General features: G+C 41.2%; 1 protein-coding gene across 5 annotated transcripts in view; it reads right to left on the minus strand.

Annotated features, from left to right (window-relative positions):
• Positions 1-1,059: 1,059 nt before the first annotated feature.
• The window catches only part of COL4A3 (collagen type IV alpha 3 chain), a 79,169-nt gene continuing 61,292 nt past the window's right edge, over positions 1,060-18,936 (minus strand). For 3 of the 5 annotated variants that reach the window (XM_060274536.1, XM_035132893.2, XM_060274537.1), the window contains 12 exons: positions 18,591-18,641; positions 18,171-18,356; positions 16,048-16,178; positions 15,083-15,155; positions 12,880-12,951; positions 12,610-12,729; positions 11,696-11,794; positions 10,766-10,978; positions 9,908-10,085; positions 8,951-9,065; positions 8,503-8,675; positions 1,061-6,024 (listed from right to left, as the gene is read on the minus strand). In XM_060274536.1, the coding sequence (XP_060130519.1) occupies positions 5,940-6,024; positions 8,503-8,675; positions 8,951-9,065; positions 9,908-10,085; positions 10,766-10,978; positions 11,696-11,794; positions 12,610-12,729; positions 12,880-12,951; positions 15,083-15,155; positions 16,048-16,178; positions 18,171-18,356; positions 18,591-18,641 (1,496 nt within the window). In that variant the 3' untranslated portion in view covers positions 1,061-5,939. Of the gene's footprint in view, positions 6,025-8,502; positions 8,676-8,950; positions 9,066-9,907; positions 10,086-10,765; positions 10,979-11,695; positions 11,795-12,609; positions 12,730-12,879; positions 12,952-15,082; positions 15,156-16,047; positions 16,179-18,170; positions 18,357-18,590; positions 18,642-18,936 lie in introns of all 5 variants that reach the window. The other 2 variants (XM_060274535.1, XM_060274538.1) reach the window with 2 other exon arrangements.

Raw genomic sequence — 18,936 nt, forward strand, 5'->3', positions numbered from 1 at the left:
CGTTGCACATTCGCATGTTTAGGGCACGTTACGTACATTACAATCTTATATGTTATATCAATTTTTATTATTTTCCGATATTGGAGTTAGGGCTTTGAGATTCGAATTGGTGATTTCAATCCGGTACACCCATTCCTGGAAGCTCCACTGAGTACCGCGAGAACAGGATGCTGGACTAGATGAGCCACTGCACTAGCCTGATCATATGAACTTAGTGGGACTTACTTCTGAGTAGACTAGCATAGGGTGGTGCTTTTAACCATTATGCTCAGCGAGTGGGATTTCTTGCCTTGCTCTATAGTTCCACCCAACCCTGAGAAGTATGATCTTAGGAGATGTTTCCTTTTAACTTCCATAAGCATAGGCACACTTCAACTCACTGTAAAATGAATTGCAGTCTTGTGTCTACTCCCATTGAATTTAATGGGGCTTAGTTACATGTACGCTTGCATTGTGGTTACTGAATTACAGTACATGTATTGCTTTTTGAAATTTATCTGCTTGTGTATTTATAGGTTCTTTTTCAAAACATAATTCTCATGAAATATGTTATTCTCTTCCCTCTTACTTTCCTGTCAATCCTTCATTTTGCTTCCACACAGAATAAGTAAAAAATAAGAGAGGGGCATCTCATTGTCTTTAGAGATTTTCTTGTACCCAGGTCTTGTTTTGAGTGATACGCTTATAATCAAACCCTTAAAAAGAAAAGGCTGGCACCTGCAATTTCCAACACCTCCAGTACAGCCCATTTTGCAGGCAGCTAGGTTTATGACTGCTGCAATGCTGTCCATTATCATTAGCACAGGTTAGGTGAGGCAGAGGCTGGTTTGGATTTCCAGCCAAAAGTTTTCCTAATAAACTACTCAGATGCAAAAAAGGTCATGTTCCTTATATTACCCCCTGCCAACCCAAATCCAGCACTCAAATGTACACAAAAATGTTGTGCTCTATCAACTTGCATGCAGCCAACCTGCACTTTTAAATGTTTACAAGTACTACAAAATCAAAATTGTCCAAGGCTGCTGCCCTATGTACACTTGCTAGAGCAGCGTTTCTCAACCGCTGTTCCGCGGCACACTAGTGTGCCGTGAGACGCTGGCTGGTGTGCCGCAACGTGCGGCGACGAGAAGGGCGATTTCCATTGTCACGTGCCTGGCGGCCGCCAATACACACCACTGACCCGCCGGAAAGCAATATTTGGCAAGTGTTTCTTACAGTCGTAATTATAATATAGGGCGGCACAGAGTTAAATTTTTTAACTTTTTTAATGGTGGTGTGCCTCGTGATTTTTTTCACGGAACAAGTGTGCCGTGGCCCAAAAAAGGTTGAGAAACACTGTGCTAGAGAGTAAGCATCCTTTAACTCGGTGAGACTGCTGAGTGGTGGTTAAATAACTTAAGGGATATCCAAACCATAACCATTAGGTAATCTATAAAGAACTCCATCCTTTGACAATCCCACTGATGCTGCTGAGCTGGGCTACAACTCTTACCATACTTGAATCCCATAGGATTTACTTCTGAGTTGTTAGGCACTGTTTGTTAACTAGCTGATGAATCAATGTGTTTCAGAGATGTTGCATACGCCAGATAGTGAGAGTCAAGTACATTAGCCAAAGCTCTGTTTAAAAGAACCTGCTAGTCTCTCTCTGTGATCTAGTTTCCTAAAGTTCTTTATCAACATAGGGCAGCTATTACAGGTGCTTCCAATGATCTAAGATGCTAACTTTCCATAGCTTCCATGTGATGCAAAACTCCATATAAACTGGATAAAGAAAAACAGCATTGAACACACAAAGGTTCTTTATTGGATACTAGCAGCCTTATACCTGATGCTGCTCAGGAATTCCAAGAAACAAAAAAAATTGATGCAGTTTTGAAATCAGTCATTAAAATCAGTGCAGCTTGGAAAGGGTTAAGTCTGCGATATTGATTAAAAATGGTGCCCAATTATATATAAACAAACAAAATCCTGATTCTGGATCTCGGGAATCATAATGCAAAACTTGGTTATGGTAACTGAAGAGGTGTCCAAATGCATATCAAACAGACAACCCCCTTTCCAAAATAAACAGTACGGTAGATGCTGTACATTTTGTTATTTATGGGAAGGATGGAAAACCTATAAACATGCAATGGTCTCTACTTGTTTCAGGGTTGCTTATTAGCCTGCCCTGGGATCAACTTTGGAGGCTTTCTGTAGGTGTTCAACAAATGAGATACAGCTGATGGGAAGTGAGGAAAGAGCCCTATCGGTGATTGTGCCTCATCTGTGAAATGGGAGCACCCAGGGAGGTTTCTTTTGACATCAAGCACAGGCTTCCTCTGTTATCCCCTATCTCCCCCCTCCTTTAATAACTTTAAACTCTTGGCAAATTAGTTTGTATGCTGTTTTTAATTTGTATCTGTTCTCATCTTTTATTGCATATAAGCTTTCCTTCTAAATTTTAGTTGTAGTGTGGCATAACAATCTATTCTCTATGAAACATGTATTAAGACAATAGTTAACATTCAGGTAGATATCTGGGGCCCAGGAAATTATGTCCTCTTCCCATGCATCTAATAAAAAGTCACTTTAAAAGAAGGTTGTGTTTGATTGTTGATTTGTGCTATTGATAAGAGGCCAGAAAGAAGACTATAATTCAAACATCTGTCCCACAAGACATTTTATTTAGTACCAGAACATTTGCAATGACACATCCGATTGCTTGCAGTTACAGAGCATATGAAGTGTTCTTGCTCTACCATATAATCAAATTATCTGTGATACTGTAATGATTCTGGGGTTGGCTTAAGCACTTAATTTTCAGCACAGCAAGCTTTGGCATCAGAATGATTTTGCAGCATTGTTATCACTGAAAGTGTACCATTAAAAGACAGACACCAGAGTAATTAAAATATAAATTAAATAAAAAATGTTTACTTGCAAAAAATACCCATTAGTAATGAGAGGGAAATGGCGCACTTGTAGATCTCTAAATCCTTTATTTAGAATTATACATTTACACAAGTATGTAGATTAATGAGATAAGATTATTATTGTTAAATATTGCAATGCTGATACTTGTGCAAAAGCATTAAGCAACCTTAATGTTAACGTTAATATTTTCCATAATTTTTTCAAGTGCAATGTTATAAATATAAAACATTCAGAACTACACTTTTATACAAGAAATGTACATAAATTATAATAATATATAAAGACCCTGATCCAATTCCAGCTGTGCTTTGTTGCACACTAAAGCAACTAGTGGCCCTAAACTGGGATTGCCTGTGCAGCCCCCATCATCAAGTTCAACAGGAATTGGATGTACCTTGTCATGAGTTTTTAGATCCAGATGGATATCTGCATTGGCTGTGCATGGAAGTCTCCTTTGCTGGATCAGAATGATGTACCTAAATTTGCACTCCTATACTCACAAATCCCATTGAAGTCAATGAGGCTTTCATCTGAATAGACATATAAGATTGCTCTGAAAGCTCACTGAACACTGTGTGACTTACTTCTGAGTAAATGCATAGGGTTGTAGAGTCGGTTTACTTAAACCACATGTTCTATATAAACCTTTCCCCAGACAGTACCACTTGAATTTGCTGAAAAGCTATTACCTTTAGCTGCTTGTGTTTCACTGGATGGACTTTGATTAAGTTTGGCTGATGTTTTCAACCACCATTTATGTCCACAAAAGTTATTATTATTAAATTTATTATCCACCCTTCACCATAAGGCCCCACGGTGGGTCACAACAACGTAAAATACAAACAATAAAACAGTTTAGAACAAATTAAATGTGCAGATACTACCTGATACCTTATAATAGAGACAAAAAGGAGAGGTTTTGCATTTATTGCAGTGGCTAAAGTACCATACAAAATATTCTTATGGGGGATCCAATTTAAATTTGGTGCACATTTCTGACATCATACTCCAGCCTCATTCTGAATAAGCCTATTCGGCCTCAAATATATATATATATATTCAGTCTCAAATATATATACAGTACAGTTTCAACACATAGTACAATACTGTACAGTATACTAATAATTTGTGCTGAATGAAAACCAGTTTTCTTCCATTTCTGTTTCTGGTTGATGATTCTTACTTGTTAAGAGTTATCAGGAAAGTGACCATTTATAGTTTGTCAGTTCTGCCTCAGTAGCCTCAGCTGGAGCCATATTAGGTTAGTCATACCTTAGTCTCAAAGGGATTTAATGTACTCATGCTTCCCTTGTCCCTTTTTATTTCAATGGGATTAAAGCACAGCCAGCTTAATCTGGAACCAATCCAAAGGCAGCATAAATCACATAAGATTTGCATTTTTTAGGACTCGTTTAGTAAGGCTGGCCAAAATACTAACTGAAGTTAGTAGGATCCAATAAATTTGCAAATGTATCACGGATGTATTTAGAGGGCAACTAACCTACAAGTTCATCTTTTATTGCACTGCTATGAATATGTTAAAATTCTCTTTCTTTGCAAAAGGAAGGGCGATTGGAGAATTATAATTCATTTGATGAACTTTCAAAAGTTTTGTGCAGCCCCCTCCCACTTAAATTGCTTGTTGCGCCAGAGTTTCAACTGAAATAATATCTGCTTTGGCAACACTTATGTAAACCAACACTACCCTGATTACTCCATTTTGCAGGTAGAAAAGCACAAGAAAGGCAGCTTGAGGTGTCTTTTTCTAGATTAAAGAGACCAGTTACGCTCTAGTTCAGATTTATACGGACCCAGGAGTTGGCAGAGTTCAGAAGGTGACAACCTTTTAGTACTGCCAACCATAGCTGCCAAGTTTTCCCTTTTCTCACGAGGAAGCCTATTCAGCATAAGGGAATTTCCCTTAAAAAAAGGGATAATTTGGCAGCTATGCTGCCAACACAAACAATTTACTCCAGGAAAGTGCTTTGCATTCTACTAGAAACAAAAACTAAAATATTGCACTATTTCAAATTTCATTATAGTACCATTGGTATCTTCTTCAAGTTTACTGTGCAAATACAGTTTGGCTTTTGTTAAGGCACCTGTGAAACTGTAGAGAAAAGAACACACGCCACCTAGTGTTGGAAACAAAAAGTGGAGGGAAGGCATAGTATCTGAACCCAGCATGTCGCATTCATGTGCATTTTGGATAGTTGCACTCTGTGAGTGGAATTCAGCATCATACTAAGGCAATTGTTCTGTAAGCACAAATATTTCTGCCTGCTAGGTGGAATGATCTTCCCTCTCCCCCCCCCCCTGCGACCCGTTCTGGGGGTTCTCCTGACCCGAGCTGATGCTTGCATAGGAAGATTCATAGAATTGTAGAGCTGGAAGGGACCCTGAGGATCATCTAGTCAAACCCCCTGCAATGCAGGAATATGCAGCTGTCCCATACGGGGATCGAACCTGCAACATTGGCGTTATCAGCACCACACTCTAACCAACTGAGCTATCCAGGAAAGAAGAGAGTGGGGAAGTCCCATTGCCTTACCAAGACTTGTTGAACTGGCTCCCACCAGCACAACAACTAGCCTTGTGTCGTACTGTGACTGCTGGAATAAACTAACACAGAGAAGGATGCCTGGGTCACTTGTGCTTTATTATTAACTAGTTACCTTCAATAAGAGTGCTGCTGTATGCTGGTTCACCCTGGAGAGCAGGGACACATATCTGGTCAGGCAGGGGGCTACTTTTCTCTTTGTAAAGGGGAGAGGAGATTGAAAAGCTTCCAGCAGTTACACTAAAGCAGCACAGAGTGCAACTCTATCCAACATACAAATGAGTGGCATGCTTGGTCCAGAAGCTACGTTTTCCCTGCACTTTCTGATTCCACTACTTTGCAGAGTGTGTTCTCTTCTCTGCAGCTTTTAAACACCATATTACAAGTTCACAAAACCTTTTTGGTTTATTTTAGTTTGGCGACACAAAACTGGAGCTTCGTTCTCTAATGACAGTTCTGTTTAGCTGGGTCTCCTCATGCAGACTTGGCAGCGACTTATGATTTTTTCCATTTCTCCAGCTTTCAGAGTCTGCGACAATGGTTTCCTTAAAAAGAAAAAGAAAACCATGAATATTCTATAGGGATGGAAACTCTCAGTGTGAAAAAACAACAAAACAGGCTGGTAAACACAGTGATTCCACAAAAGTATGAGTCATTGGTTGCATTCCTACATAATGCTAAAACTGTGGTTTAGTGCTATGTGCAGAAGCTAAAGCAAACCTGAGCAAATCCCTTGGCCCATGTACTCTGCTGCCCCTTCTCCTTCCGCATTTAGTCTCACTTTCAGAAAATCCCAGTTTGCTATGCCAGAGAAGAGGTTTAAAACAAAGGTTGGTTAATAATTCATGCTTTGACGTTTTCTTGTTTGAAATTAAACTACAACAGTCTGGTTCACACATCATGCTATGCCGCTGTTTGGCTTAGTGTGGTGTGTGAACCATTCCATGGTTCATATGATATAACAAGCCAGGATTCACTGAAAGTGAAACTTAACACAACACAACTTAACACAAGTCTCCTGACTACACAGGAAGTAGAACAAGAGGGAATAAACAAGCCCAAGGCTTTGCTTGGGCTTATTCCACCTCACGTATGTTGCACCAAGTGGCTTAAACCACGGCCATTAATAACAAACTGATCATAGCAGTGTCTACTTAAATGGGACTCATAATGGCAGGCTGCTAGCGAAGGACAAATGTTTATGTGCTTGTACATGTTAGCAGTGCATGAAAATGTTTAAATGTACGTATGAAAATGGAAAAGGGCAACCAAAATGGTCAAAGGCCTGGAAATGATGCCTTATGAGGAACGGCTTAGGGAACTGGGTATGTTTAGCCTGGAGAAGAGAAGGTTAAGGGGTGATATGATAGCCATGTTCAAATATATAAAAGGATGTCATATAGAAGAGGGTGAAAGGTTGTTTTCTGCTGCTCCCGAGAAGCGGACACGGAGCAATGGATTCAAGCTACAAGAAAGAAGATTCCACCTAAACATTAGGAAGAACTTCCTGACAGTAAGAGCTGTTCGGCAGTGGAATTTGCTCCCAAGGAGTGTGGTGGAGTCTCCTTCTTTGGAGGTCTTTAAGCAGAGGCTTGACAGGCATATGTCAAGAATGCTTTGATGGTGTTTCCTGCTTGGCAGGGGGTTGGACTGGATGGCCCTTGTGGTCTCTTCCAACTCTATGATTCTATGATTCTATGTATCTGCGTAAAAAAACGGGCTGATAAACAGAGTGGTTCCACAAAAGTATGAGTCACTGGCTGCATTCCTACATAATGCTGAACTGGTTTAGTACAGCATGCAGAAGCTGGAACAAGTGGCAGGAGGAATAGGAATAGGTGATTATAGTGAAGAAAAGTACTGGTACAATCTGCATCTATGAAACCCAGAATTATGATAATAATCAGTATTATCTCAAGATAAAAGGTTAGAAACAATTAAATTGCCGTGCCACAAAAAGGTACCGCAAACTACATGTTAAAGAGGTATAGAGGCAGCCAAACTAATGGCACACTCCTGTAAGCTGTGGTAGTGGTTACGTTACATAGTAGCAGCTCACAGGATCCTACATAGCAATCCTAACAAAGGCATATGGGGATGGCTGCTCTCCTTATGCTAGTACAGTGGAACCTCGGTTTATGAACACCTCGGTTTATGAATTTTCGGTTTATGAACGCCGCGGACCCATCTGGAACGGATTAATTCACTTTCCATTACTTTTAATGGGGAAGTTCGCTTCAGTTTATGAACGCTTCAGTTTATGAACAGACTTCCGGAACCAATTACACCCATGTTTCAGTTTATGAACGCTTCAGTTTAAGTACTTCGCGGACCCGTCTGGAACGGATTAATCCACTTTCCATTACTTTCAATGGAAAAGTTCACTTCAGTTTATGAACGGTTACTCCGTGGACCGTCTGGAATGGATTAATCCACTTTCCATTACTTTCAATGGGAAAGTTCGCTTCAGTTTATGAACGCTTCAGTTTATGAACAGACTTCCGGAATCAATTGTGTTCATAAACCGAGGTACCACTGTACTGCTCTGGTACTGATGCCACTTTTGCTCCTGTGCTGGTGCCAGGACCCCAACATATACAATTAGAATAACAGATTGTATACAAATACTGTAAGTTTATGCAGCTATTGACAGGGTGGAACGGATCAAGAGGTATGGTCTTTGCAGGAGGCATTCCATTGTAGTCAACATAGTGCTATGCAAATAGTTCGGCCAGTGAAAATATTTTCCCTTGCGCAATAGAATGATCTCCCCCTCTCCTCCCCCCCAATGTGCTGCCTAAATCCAGGGTACACATCAGAGGAAGGAGGGGGGGTGTGCTGGTGCTAAACCTTGTGCTAGCATGGAAATGCATTTGAATACTGGCCCCCCCCCTCTTCAGTACTGATACGAGTGGAGCAGTTGCTGCTTTCATTGAGCTTTTTTTTTGTTGGTATCAGAGCTCCTGCTGCATTAGTTGCTCTGTTGTGGGGGCTCACTCACAAAGGAAGGTTAGTTAGCATACCTGAACATTCTTCTTGGATTTATTGAAGCCAACCAGAAGCTGTAGGAGTTTGAGTAATAATTGCATGTCCCTCGGCCATGGCATTCAATAAATGGAATGGCATGAAATTTTTCCAAGCATGACCCTGGAGATGCCAGCGCTTGTCCAGAAGCTTCTGAGCCTGCACCTGTGTACTGTGAGCATACATGTTTTCCATGAAAACCTGTTCACTGGTAATTTTTTGACGATGTGAAATCCACAGCTTAAAAATGAGGCACAACTGTAGTTGTATCCCAAAATGCAGGAACCACAGTTGCCCAAAACAAGTTTTTGTAAAGCAGTTTCTAATTTTTGCCAGTATCGTGGAAATACCTTTTACTGGCTACTTTTAAGAACTGTTCCCCCACTTCTTCCTACTATATTACTACTACACTTCCAAAGTGCAGTGAGATTTCTTTTTCTTTCTTACCATAACAAAAGAATACCCTTTCCACACAGACTGCCAGCCTTGAGGACATGGTGGAACTGAAGTGGTCTGGCTGTGAACTGCTATCATCACTGCAGGGCCTTCGCAGACAATGCATCTACAACATGGCATACAAAGTCATTAGGCGGGAAATAGGCTCGTTTAGAAAGCAGCCGACAAATTGACTTTTAGCTATTCACTTCCCCTCTCTCCTGCATTTGCCTTCAGTTATGTTGTTATGCAGCCAAATCTAACTAACAATATCATTGCTATTAGGAAGAAACTCTACTGTCCCAACAAAACAAAACCGTACTAAAGAGCAGGGCTGCAAAGGGTCACTCTCTAGAGTACTGCCACTTGAATGCCACTGCTGGTGGTGGTGGGTGGGTGGGTGTGAAGTGTAGGTGGGTTCCCACAAGGCAAGACATAGTGATAATAGCAAGAACCTTTATTGAACTACAGAACTGGACAACAGGTGCAAAGCAACTGCTTATACTGTATACATTTCTGGAGGCCTGCGCCACTTCCACTCCCAACATGATTGGCTGTCTAAACTTCCAAGCTGCAAATCATAAGTCAGAGTTTAAGAGCCAATGGCAGAGGCCGAAATCCTGAATTGTTCCAGTGATTGGATATCATGTATCGAATCAGAACACAGGGGCTCAGAATCCTTAGTCCAGACTCAGTATCACGCAACACACACCACTGAATATGTAACAGGGTGGCGTCATGGAAAATGGGCACCTGGCTGGTAGTGAGCAGGTGCCCGGTGGGGTGACCCTCCCTGCCCCCACCGCCTTAGCAAATTGTGTCAATTTGCACAATGATTGGGCTGGCCCTGACCTCCACAAATCTGTACTAGAAACAGTTGATAAATCATAATCTACGACACATTTATCCAAAACAAATGAGCAAACAAATCCATGTGAAAACACAACAGAAAAGGAACACAACTACTACCTGCTAATATAAGGCTCCAAAGCTTTCCCAGAAATGGGTGCCATATCTAATGGCATTGGCTCTGCCGTTGACAGCCAGTATGAATAGTCATTGCGAGAAGCAAATCTGCAAACGTTACTGGGGTTACATAATAAAAAAGGCATGGTGGTAAATCTCTGAAGGCAGCTACCGGCTGAACCTAGAAGATTCAGAAGAGAAGCTATGATGAGCTTCTTTGTTTACATCTGTTGCAAAATCTGATTTATAGTACAGTAATAAGCAACTGAGACGCTGTAATAGGGGCAACTTCAGAATAACTAGGGGTGGCAAAGGCCCTTTATTAATGGAGAAAGGCTTTAATCCACGCTATTTAGCACCTAAATATAGTGTGACTGAAAGTGGGAAATATTTTGGAGATTAGACACTACCGTTGAAATCATCCCTCCACTCTAACAAAGGAAATGCAATTGCATGAGATGAAACTTAAAAAGTCGGAAACGATGAGAAGTTAATGTTGCAGCACTTCTGTAACATTTCTGCAACAGCTGTAATAAAGGAGCATACAATATCATGTAAAGAAATGCAGGCAAGAACTGAAGTGGCTAAGGGAAAATGTAGTGCCTCTGCTACGCTATTCTTTTCCAGAGGTTCTCATCAAGAGAAATAACTATAGGAGGCTACTTTCTTAGGCCTGTTCAAATAAGCACAATCTGCTCCAGGGTGAGTAGCATTAAAAAACACTTTTCCTTACATAATTATGTAATTTAAGCCAGGCACTGAGATGTTTTCTTTTGTGTAACAGAGTTGGTATGGTTGTCCTGCTCAATAAAAATGTCCCCTTTAAAAGAAATCAACTGAAGCATATATTTATAAAAGTACCAAGATCTTGCCCATGTGCTTGCTCGTTCCCTTGTACAAAAAGGAGAGAATAACCACTATAGATTTGAGATGTCCCAGGTGGACATGACGGAATCTCTGTTGACTGGCTGTGCCGAGAAAAGATGAAGCCCCTTTTGGCTGGACCAGTTAAGCAACTTCCTGGGAATCCAGGGAGTCCCTTCCTACCAGGAAACCCAAGCATTCCAGGCAAACCTAAAATAAAATAAAAAATAAGTAAAAACACACACACATATATTTGTGTTTTTGTATCCGAGAGAGCATGTGTGTCAGGGTAGGATATGTCGTTTTGGCTCCATGTGCCAGATCTTTATCAGCATCAGCCTCAAGGGGCAAATTTGCTTAGGGCAGGACTGCCCTCCTCCATTCAAAATCACCTGTCTGGTTTTGCAAGTCTTAGCAGGAGGGAGGCTGCCTCAAATGGTGCTTTGCAGTTATTTTGCACTGGGTCTCTTTAAGCGGGTGGATGGCAGCCGTGGCAGTGGGGAAGGGATCACCCCATCTCCCCACCACCACCCATCACTAGGCAAAGGGCTGGAACAGCCAATGCGAGATTAAACCCTGTCCTCCCATCCATCAGCTGATGTCATCAGTGACATCTCCAATGATGTCCTAAATGTGGTTTAGGAAAAACGACCTGGAATAGCCAACTGGACCCCATGGAGGGCAGAGGTTGGCCCATGGGCTGGGAGTTCCCCATCCCTGCTGTATGTGAACACAAATTGCACAATTATCATATCTTGGCCAACCTGACCTTGGGTTTATCAACACATTAGCAAAAAAAGCCCCCTCAAAATTCAACAGTGGCCAACAAGGGATCTTCAGGTATTACAGGCCTGTGCACTCAAAACTAACTAATGACACAAATGTAATTATTACAGTGTAGCACTATCTATATCTTATTTACAGTACCTTTTGGGCCTTGAAAACCCTTCTCTCCTTTTAGACCAGGTGGTCCAGGTATGCCAGGTATCCCAAGCCGACCTAGCTGGCCCTTTACACCTGGAGGTCCTAGATTCATATAATAAAGCACATGTTAGCATATAGTAAGGTATCAATGCAGGCACCCTCTGGATTCTGATTTTGAAGCAAACAAGGAATATTTAGATAGCAGGAATATTTTGCTGTGTAGGAGATGAGTGACTATTTACAGCAATGAAAAACACCTATTTGTTGCTTTAATACACATTGCAATTGGCAATACCTTTTTAAAAAAATAAATAAAAGGTCCTTCCAAGGCTCATATTATGCTACTTGTATATAATATTCTGGGCTTTATATTTTAATGTTTCAAAAGCTTTAGTATTTTGTTGTTAGTGCTAGTTTGTTACTAGTTGTTATTGTTAACTTTTATAGTTATTTGTATGCTAGAAGCTGCCTTGAAAGGGTTTGACCTGAAAACAAAGTCTAGGAATAGTTAAATGAATAAATGCAACTGGGTTGCAAATTGCTACAGATCTATGTGCCCCACTGTGTTTATTTATGCCAGGACTGGGGAATCTTTTTCCATCCAAGGGTCACATTTCCTTCTGGGCCACATACCAGCAGTGGGTGGAGCCAGAGAAAAAAGTGGGCAGAAGAACAAATGCCAATTTATACAGTAGGCTAGTCTCTCTCTCTCTCCCTCCCTCCCTCCCTCCCCCCCTCCCCAACCTTTCTCTATCTATCCAGACAAGAGGCATGATAAGAGTTAAAGGACCTATTCCAGCCAAGGCAAAAACTTTTATGGTGCCATGTCTTAGGTTATGCAGGACATGTTATCTGGTCCTGATGTTCCCCTCTCCTCTACTAGATAAAAGAGAAGGGAGATATTATGAAACTTGTACCTGGTGGCCCTGGTGGTCCTCTGGGACCTGGATCTCCTGAGCTTCCTAGGTTTCCTGGAGGTCCAGCAGGTCCTGGGTTTCCTGGGAAAGAGACAGCAGCCACGGGTGCTCCAGGCGGACCTAGTAAATGAATGGTTAAACAAATTGGTTAATGTATTAAAAAACCAAGGAGATGAGGTGGGAAGGTAGAGATGATGAGGATATGTAAATCCTGCCTTCCTCCCAAAGGAACCAAGGGCAGCTTTATAGATACCGGTTAAGTATACTCACCAGGTGGTCCCTTTGACCCTCCAGGTCCTGGTACTCCTATTTGCCCAGGTGGTCCTTGATTACCCATTTCTCCTGAAAGGAAGACCTGACATTATTAGAAACGTGACAGTCTTGTTAAGAGTTGTTATGAATGGTGTTCATAATAGGTAGTTGTTTTTTTAATAAAAAGAAAGAAAGAAAAGTGGAAGCTGTCTTGGGGGCCACATAGAAACATCTGTAGGCCAGTTATGGCCTGTAGGCTGCAGGCTTGCCACTCCTGATCTAATCTGCAAAATCTCCCAGCAACTAAGATGAAGCATATTAATACTGCAATCCTAATACATGTTGAATCTGAAGCAAGCTGCCACTGAGTTCAATGTGACTTATTTTCCGGTAACTATGTATAGCAAGGATAGGGAACCTGTGGCCTTCCATATGTTGCTGGACCACAATCCCATCAGCCCTGACCATGCTAGCCAGGACTGATGGGAAATGTCTAGCAACATATTGAGGGCCAGAGGTTTCACATTCCTAGTGAATAGGATTGCAGCCTAATATTGATTTTGTATCAAATAAATACAACTGCTGCCCTTCCTTAAATTCCAAGTTGGCTCATTGCTTAGGGGAATTTTTGTACCTATAAGAAACACACGAGACAAATAATTGGGTTATTAAATAAAATAAAAGGGTGATAATTTTATTAATATATCAATCTGCAGTGACCTACTTCATTAGGTTAGCATAGCCTGAAACTCCTTCTTGGAAGTAAGTCCTGCTGAACACTTAAATACACTTCCAATGGGGTAAATGTAAATGTTCTTTCCCAATTCCTTTTCTCCCAGGGTATGCCTCTATTTCTTTGGAAGAGATGTGCTGGCCCAGTTTCCACCAGCCCTCCCTCCTTCTGTCTAAATAATTCTTCCCTGACTTTGAAGCCCAGGAGAGTAGCAAATGTAGTCCATGCACTGCCACACATCTAAAGATGAGTCAAGGAAGGCCTGGTTGAGTCACACTTCTCTGCCCAGCAAATAAGCCTTGAGTATATGAGGTGGGCAGGTATCCTGAAGCCTAGTAGCCCTGACAAAGTCTTATGATGAACTTGCAGCATCCAAATGATGCTCTGGTGCTCACTACTGTACCCTGTTTAATTGTTTCTCCCCTTAACTTTCATTGCAAGGCAAGCTTTTACATTTTGTAGCACATTTAGTTATAAGTCACTTTGTGTACCTTGGTAGAAACAGAAATGCAGAACAGAAAAACAACGACAGCTGTAACCTAGTTAAGAATTGAATTATCACATTCCAAATGCTTCCTGTTGCTTAGCTCAAAGGCTCATTTCCAAAGCAGCTGCACAGCAGGATACTTAAAAAAGAAAACTTTCCCCTTAACTGGCCTATGTTCAAAGGCAAAGAAGAAAAAGAGGGAGGGATTAATCCGATTTAGTCACCAGTGGCAACTAGTTCTTCCTACACTGCATTGATAGGAAGGTAGGTAGGTGCAAACCTTGTCTGCCGTTCAACTTCTGGCCCACACAAGGAAGGAGACTCTGGCAATATCGTTCCCTGGAAACAGTTCTCCCAAGGAGTGGAACTGCAGCAATACTAGGAGGCATGTGAAGGAGGCAAGGCCAGGCCTGCAAGGATGACCCAATCTGGTGTTCCTACTGGTGGTACACCTGTGCAGCCCCAACCTCACCAACTGCCCTTCCTGGTCCTGTTTCTCTTCCTTCCTTTTCATAGCTGCCAAGTTTTCCCTTTTCTCGCGAGGAAGCCTATTCAGCATAAGGGAAAATCCCTTAAAAAAAGGGATAACTTGGCAGCTATGATCACCTGCCCTTTCTAAATCAGTGTCAATACTGAGGAGACGGAGAAGCATCCTGCATCCTTGCATTCTCCCCCTGGACAGTTGTGTGAATTAGGAGAGGGCAAATGAGTGAGCAGCAGGGTCCCTGCGTAAGGTGGGGCCCATTTATAGCTCCTTGAGGCCTCCCAAAACTTGGAACCTGCACTGCAAAATGCTAGCAACAAACAAACCAACCACAACTCCAGAGCTGCCACCTTTCTACCCCTTATTCTATGGAGGAAGCTGTGTGTCCACTGCATGCCAGCCTCTCTGTTTATTCATGAAGCGCAATATACACGATATTCATTTATTATTTACTGAAATGTATCCAGGCAGTCTTTTGTATAAAATATCAAGGTGCTTTACAAAGTTAGTCAAATACCTTTGATGCCCGGGAATCCTGGAAAACCAGGTTCACCTCTAGGACCTTGATAGCCAGGGATGCCTTCAATTCCCTGTTAAGTCAGACAATGAGATGAGAAAAAAAACCCATCTTATTTCAGTAGCTATACACAAGCTAGACTTGCTTGTTGGTTTCCAGCAGTTTCTGTGAGCAGGGAGAGGATGGAGGCAGAGAAAGGCAAAACGAGACAACAGTCTGACGGGGGGGGGGGGCATTTGCAGGGGAGAATTTGGCAAGTTCATGAGTTGTTATACAAATCTTTCTCTCACTTGCTGATATTCTCCTGTATGTGAGAGAACAGATTTCTGTAACAGACTCAGCAAAAGCAGGCTTACAACTGGTTGCACTTTGTGATAATTTAAGGTGGCATTTCTAGCACCACCCAAATTCTTACTTGCTCCTGGAAAGACAGTGTTGCTACAAGATTCTCCTGCTGTTGGAAAGAGACAACGTTGGCAAAATCAGTAAAGATTTTGAGTGGTCTGCTATGTCCCCAGCTATTTAGTAAGGCAAATATAATCAACAGCAGATTAGCCAAGAGGCAGATTTCTGAATAAGTCTCAAAAGTTGCAGCATTAGAGTGACTAGACTTAATGAGAGGAGAACTTCTTTTACTGAAGTCCTCAGTTAAAACAATGCTTTGTAGGATAAGTGTAAAAGACTGCAAACTAGATACAGTATTCCCCTAATTGTTGATAAATATCTTGGCATTGATAAAATAAAGCACAATATCTCATTACTGAAATATGAATTTGTTTAAATGCACCAATAGCTGTATGATATAAAAATAAGTGAAATCTCCTAGGTGCCTACACACTGATGCTCACATCTCCTTTTTCTATTTTGTAGTAATTTTGTTTTGGTTTCTTTGCTAAAATGTGTTGCAGCCTACAACCAAAGGTTAAAATACTGAGTGAATAATTAAATGTAATTATTTCACTTACTGCTGGCCCAGGTAGACCAACGTCACCTCTAGTTCCTGGCGGGCCTGGTAAGCCATCATTTCCTCGAACACCTTTATTTCCTTTAGTACTATAGCCAGGGAGTCCAGCAGGTCCTGGGATACCAGGGACACCTATATCGTTTTAAAAAGGAGATAGTTTTATAATACATACAACAGGAAGTTGTTTTTTATAATAGGAATTGTGTGGAATTCAGAGAGGCAAAACCTACATTATAACTGAAAGTGAGACAGCCTAACTTGTTAAGTATTATCTCAGGGTCTCTATTTTACCTGTGTTAGGTATGATTAAAAAAAAAGGAATTGGGAAAGTTTATTTCCAGTTTAAAAATAATATGGGGTGACAGATGTCGCAGCCAGATCGCCCACACATCTGGTGAATTCAGAACATTGATTAAATTTCAGTTGTAAAATCTTGGAATATAAGAATCACCATAACCAAGGGTGTACCACCTCTAGGAATAGAATATATGCTGTGATGCAGAATTTTAGTGGGTCAAGAGAATTCAATCTTTAACTCATCATCCATGTGGAGTAAATCCACAGCACGTGTAGGGATAGATCCAAATTTCGCCTTCTGTGAACTGAAATGTTGCATCCATGGAAAGCTTTTGATCTGGGGTGAGGGGGTCTTGCCTTCATGGCAGGGAGGTGATGTTTGCCAATTCCCTCCATATTCCCATCCATCAGCATCCTCTTCCAAACTTCTTGAGGGTCCCCTGACCTTCAAGAGTGGGTTTTTTGAGGGCATGAAGGGCTGTAGGGAAAAGGGGGAACTTGGGAAAAGTCACACACTGCTTTCTACCACTGGGGGAGTATGCCCTGGGCAAAGCTCCACTTGGGATGTTCCCACTGCCAGCAGCAAACTCTCTATCCAAGCCAATTGTGCTTTGTCAAAAGAAGAGAGAATTCACTTCTTACAAGAATGAGGGCTTTTTCACTTAACAGAATTTCCAGGCCCTTTTCAGATAATTCCTCTTAACAACTGAATGATGCTTCCCTGCTCTGGGAGTCAACCCACCACCCTTCTCCATTTTCTGTTTCTTTCTTTTTTATTATTATGCTTTTTATTAACTTTTTTATTATAACACATAAACACATGACACTTAAGAAACAAACTAAAAAGAAAACACAAAACAAATGACAAACCTATAACCATAAATCCGAAAGCTGTTACACACCGACTTATGTTACCTTTTTTTCTATTTCTGATTCTTATTCTGTTCTAATACTTCCTCCTCAAAGCGGGTCTAATTCTGTTTGTTAAACTGTTTCTTTCTCATTTCATCATTTCTGCCCATCTCCCTATACTACACTTGTAAACCATATTTTGTTTTGCAAAATTTACTCAAAGCAAGTCCAGGTTTTGATTTGATGGCACTGTATTTTTTTTAGGTAATCTCTATACATTGCCCTCTCTTTTTGGAATTTTTGGTTAGACTGTTCCCTAATTGTATCCGTCATTTTTTCCAGTTCAAGATATTCAAATAATCTGTCCTGCCACTCTTTTTGTTGGAACTATTTCACTTTTCCATTTCCCCCCCCCCGCAATTAATATTCTTGCTGCCGTTGTTGCGTATAAGAATATTCTCTTATTTCATTTGAAATGTCTGAGTCTAATACAGTATGCCCAGTAGAAAGTCTTCTGGTTTCTTTATAAAAGTTTGTTTAAATATTTTTTCAACTCCTCGTAATCAGTGTCCCAAAAGCTCTTGCTTTTTTTACAGGTCAACCACATGTGAAATAGTGTCCCTTCTGCCTGGTTGCACCTCCAGCACATTTTAGATCTCGTTTTGTACATTTTGGATATTTTGCCGGGTCCTGCTCAGTCGGGGCTCAGCGCAGCGCGCGCTGCTGTCCTTGCCGGGTCCCGCTCAGTCGGGACTCGGCGAGGCGTGAGCTGCAGAAGCGCCATGCAGACCTGCTCCCACCACTAACAATACCCCAGTCCGTCTTATTTTGGGGGTATGTTTTATATTTTATTGCCTCAAGAAAATCGTGCCATGGCTTATTTTATAGGCACGTCTTATTTTGTGAGAAACACGGTATCTATTTGAGTAGTGATGTGGTGAAATAAGAATAGGCCTATGCAATAACAGTTCCTACCTGGTTTTCCAACAGGACCAGGGGGGCCTCTGTTTCCTTTTTGGCCAGCAATTATTGCACCTGGTTTGCCGGGAAGTCCTGGTTGTCCAGGTAAGCCTGGAAGTCCAATTGGTCCCTGGTCTCCCATACGACCTTTAATACCTGGTGGTCCTGGTATACCAGGCACCCCAATGTCTCCTTTGACACCTGTGCAGTATTTAAACAACTTTTAGATACAGGTTAGTCAACTTTAATATACTTTAAAGAGGCACAACACATTTTAGGTGCATGGCAACCAAAATAAAAAAAAGCAATAGACAAGTAACATTTTGAAGGAAACTGGTTTACTCTGCATTTAAGCAGACAGAATTAAGCTCATTTTAAGACTTACAGCTCTGACTTCCATATATTTTCCCCCAAAACACAACAATTTAATTTTACCTTTAGGACCAGGAATGCCTTGAGGACCAGGAATTTGCTGTCCTGGAAAACCTGTATTCATAATTGTTTTCATTACAAATGCAGAACAAAACTACAATACAATACATTCCAATAACAGGAATAGAAATATAGCTGAATGCAATACTGAAAGTCCTTATTTCTAGGATTCACAAACATATATCTATCCAGTAACAAAGTATTTGCACATAATTGCCTGTACCATTACTGCATTACACATTCTAACTGATATTAACCAATGTATTACTAGTTCTAGGTCTTATTCCAGGATCCCTCCTTTGAAATACTCCAAAAGTGCAGCAAATGGAACATCAGGCTCAGTTATCTT

Source organism: Zootoca vivipara, chromosome 5, assembly GCF_963506605.1.
Source record: "Zootoca vivipara chromosome 5, rZooViv1.1, whole genome shotgun sequence".
In the NCBI taxonomy this organism is placed as follows: Eukaryota; Metazoa; Chordata; class Lepidosauria; order Squamata; family Lacertidae; genus Zootoca; species Zootoca vivipara.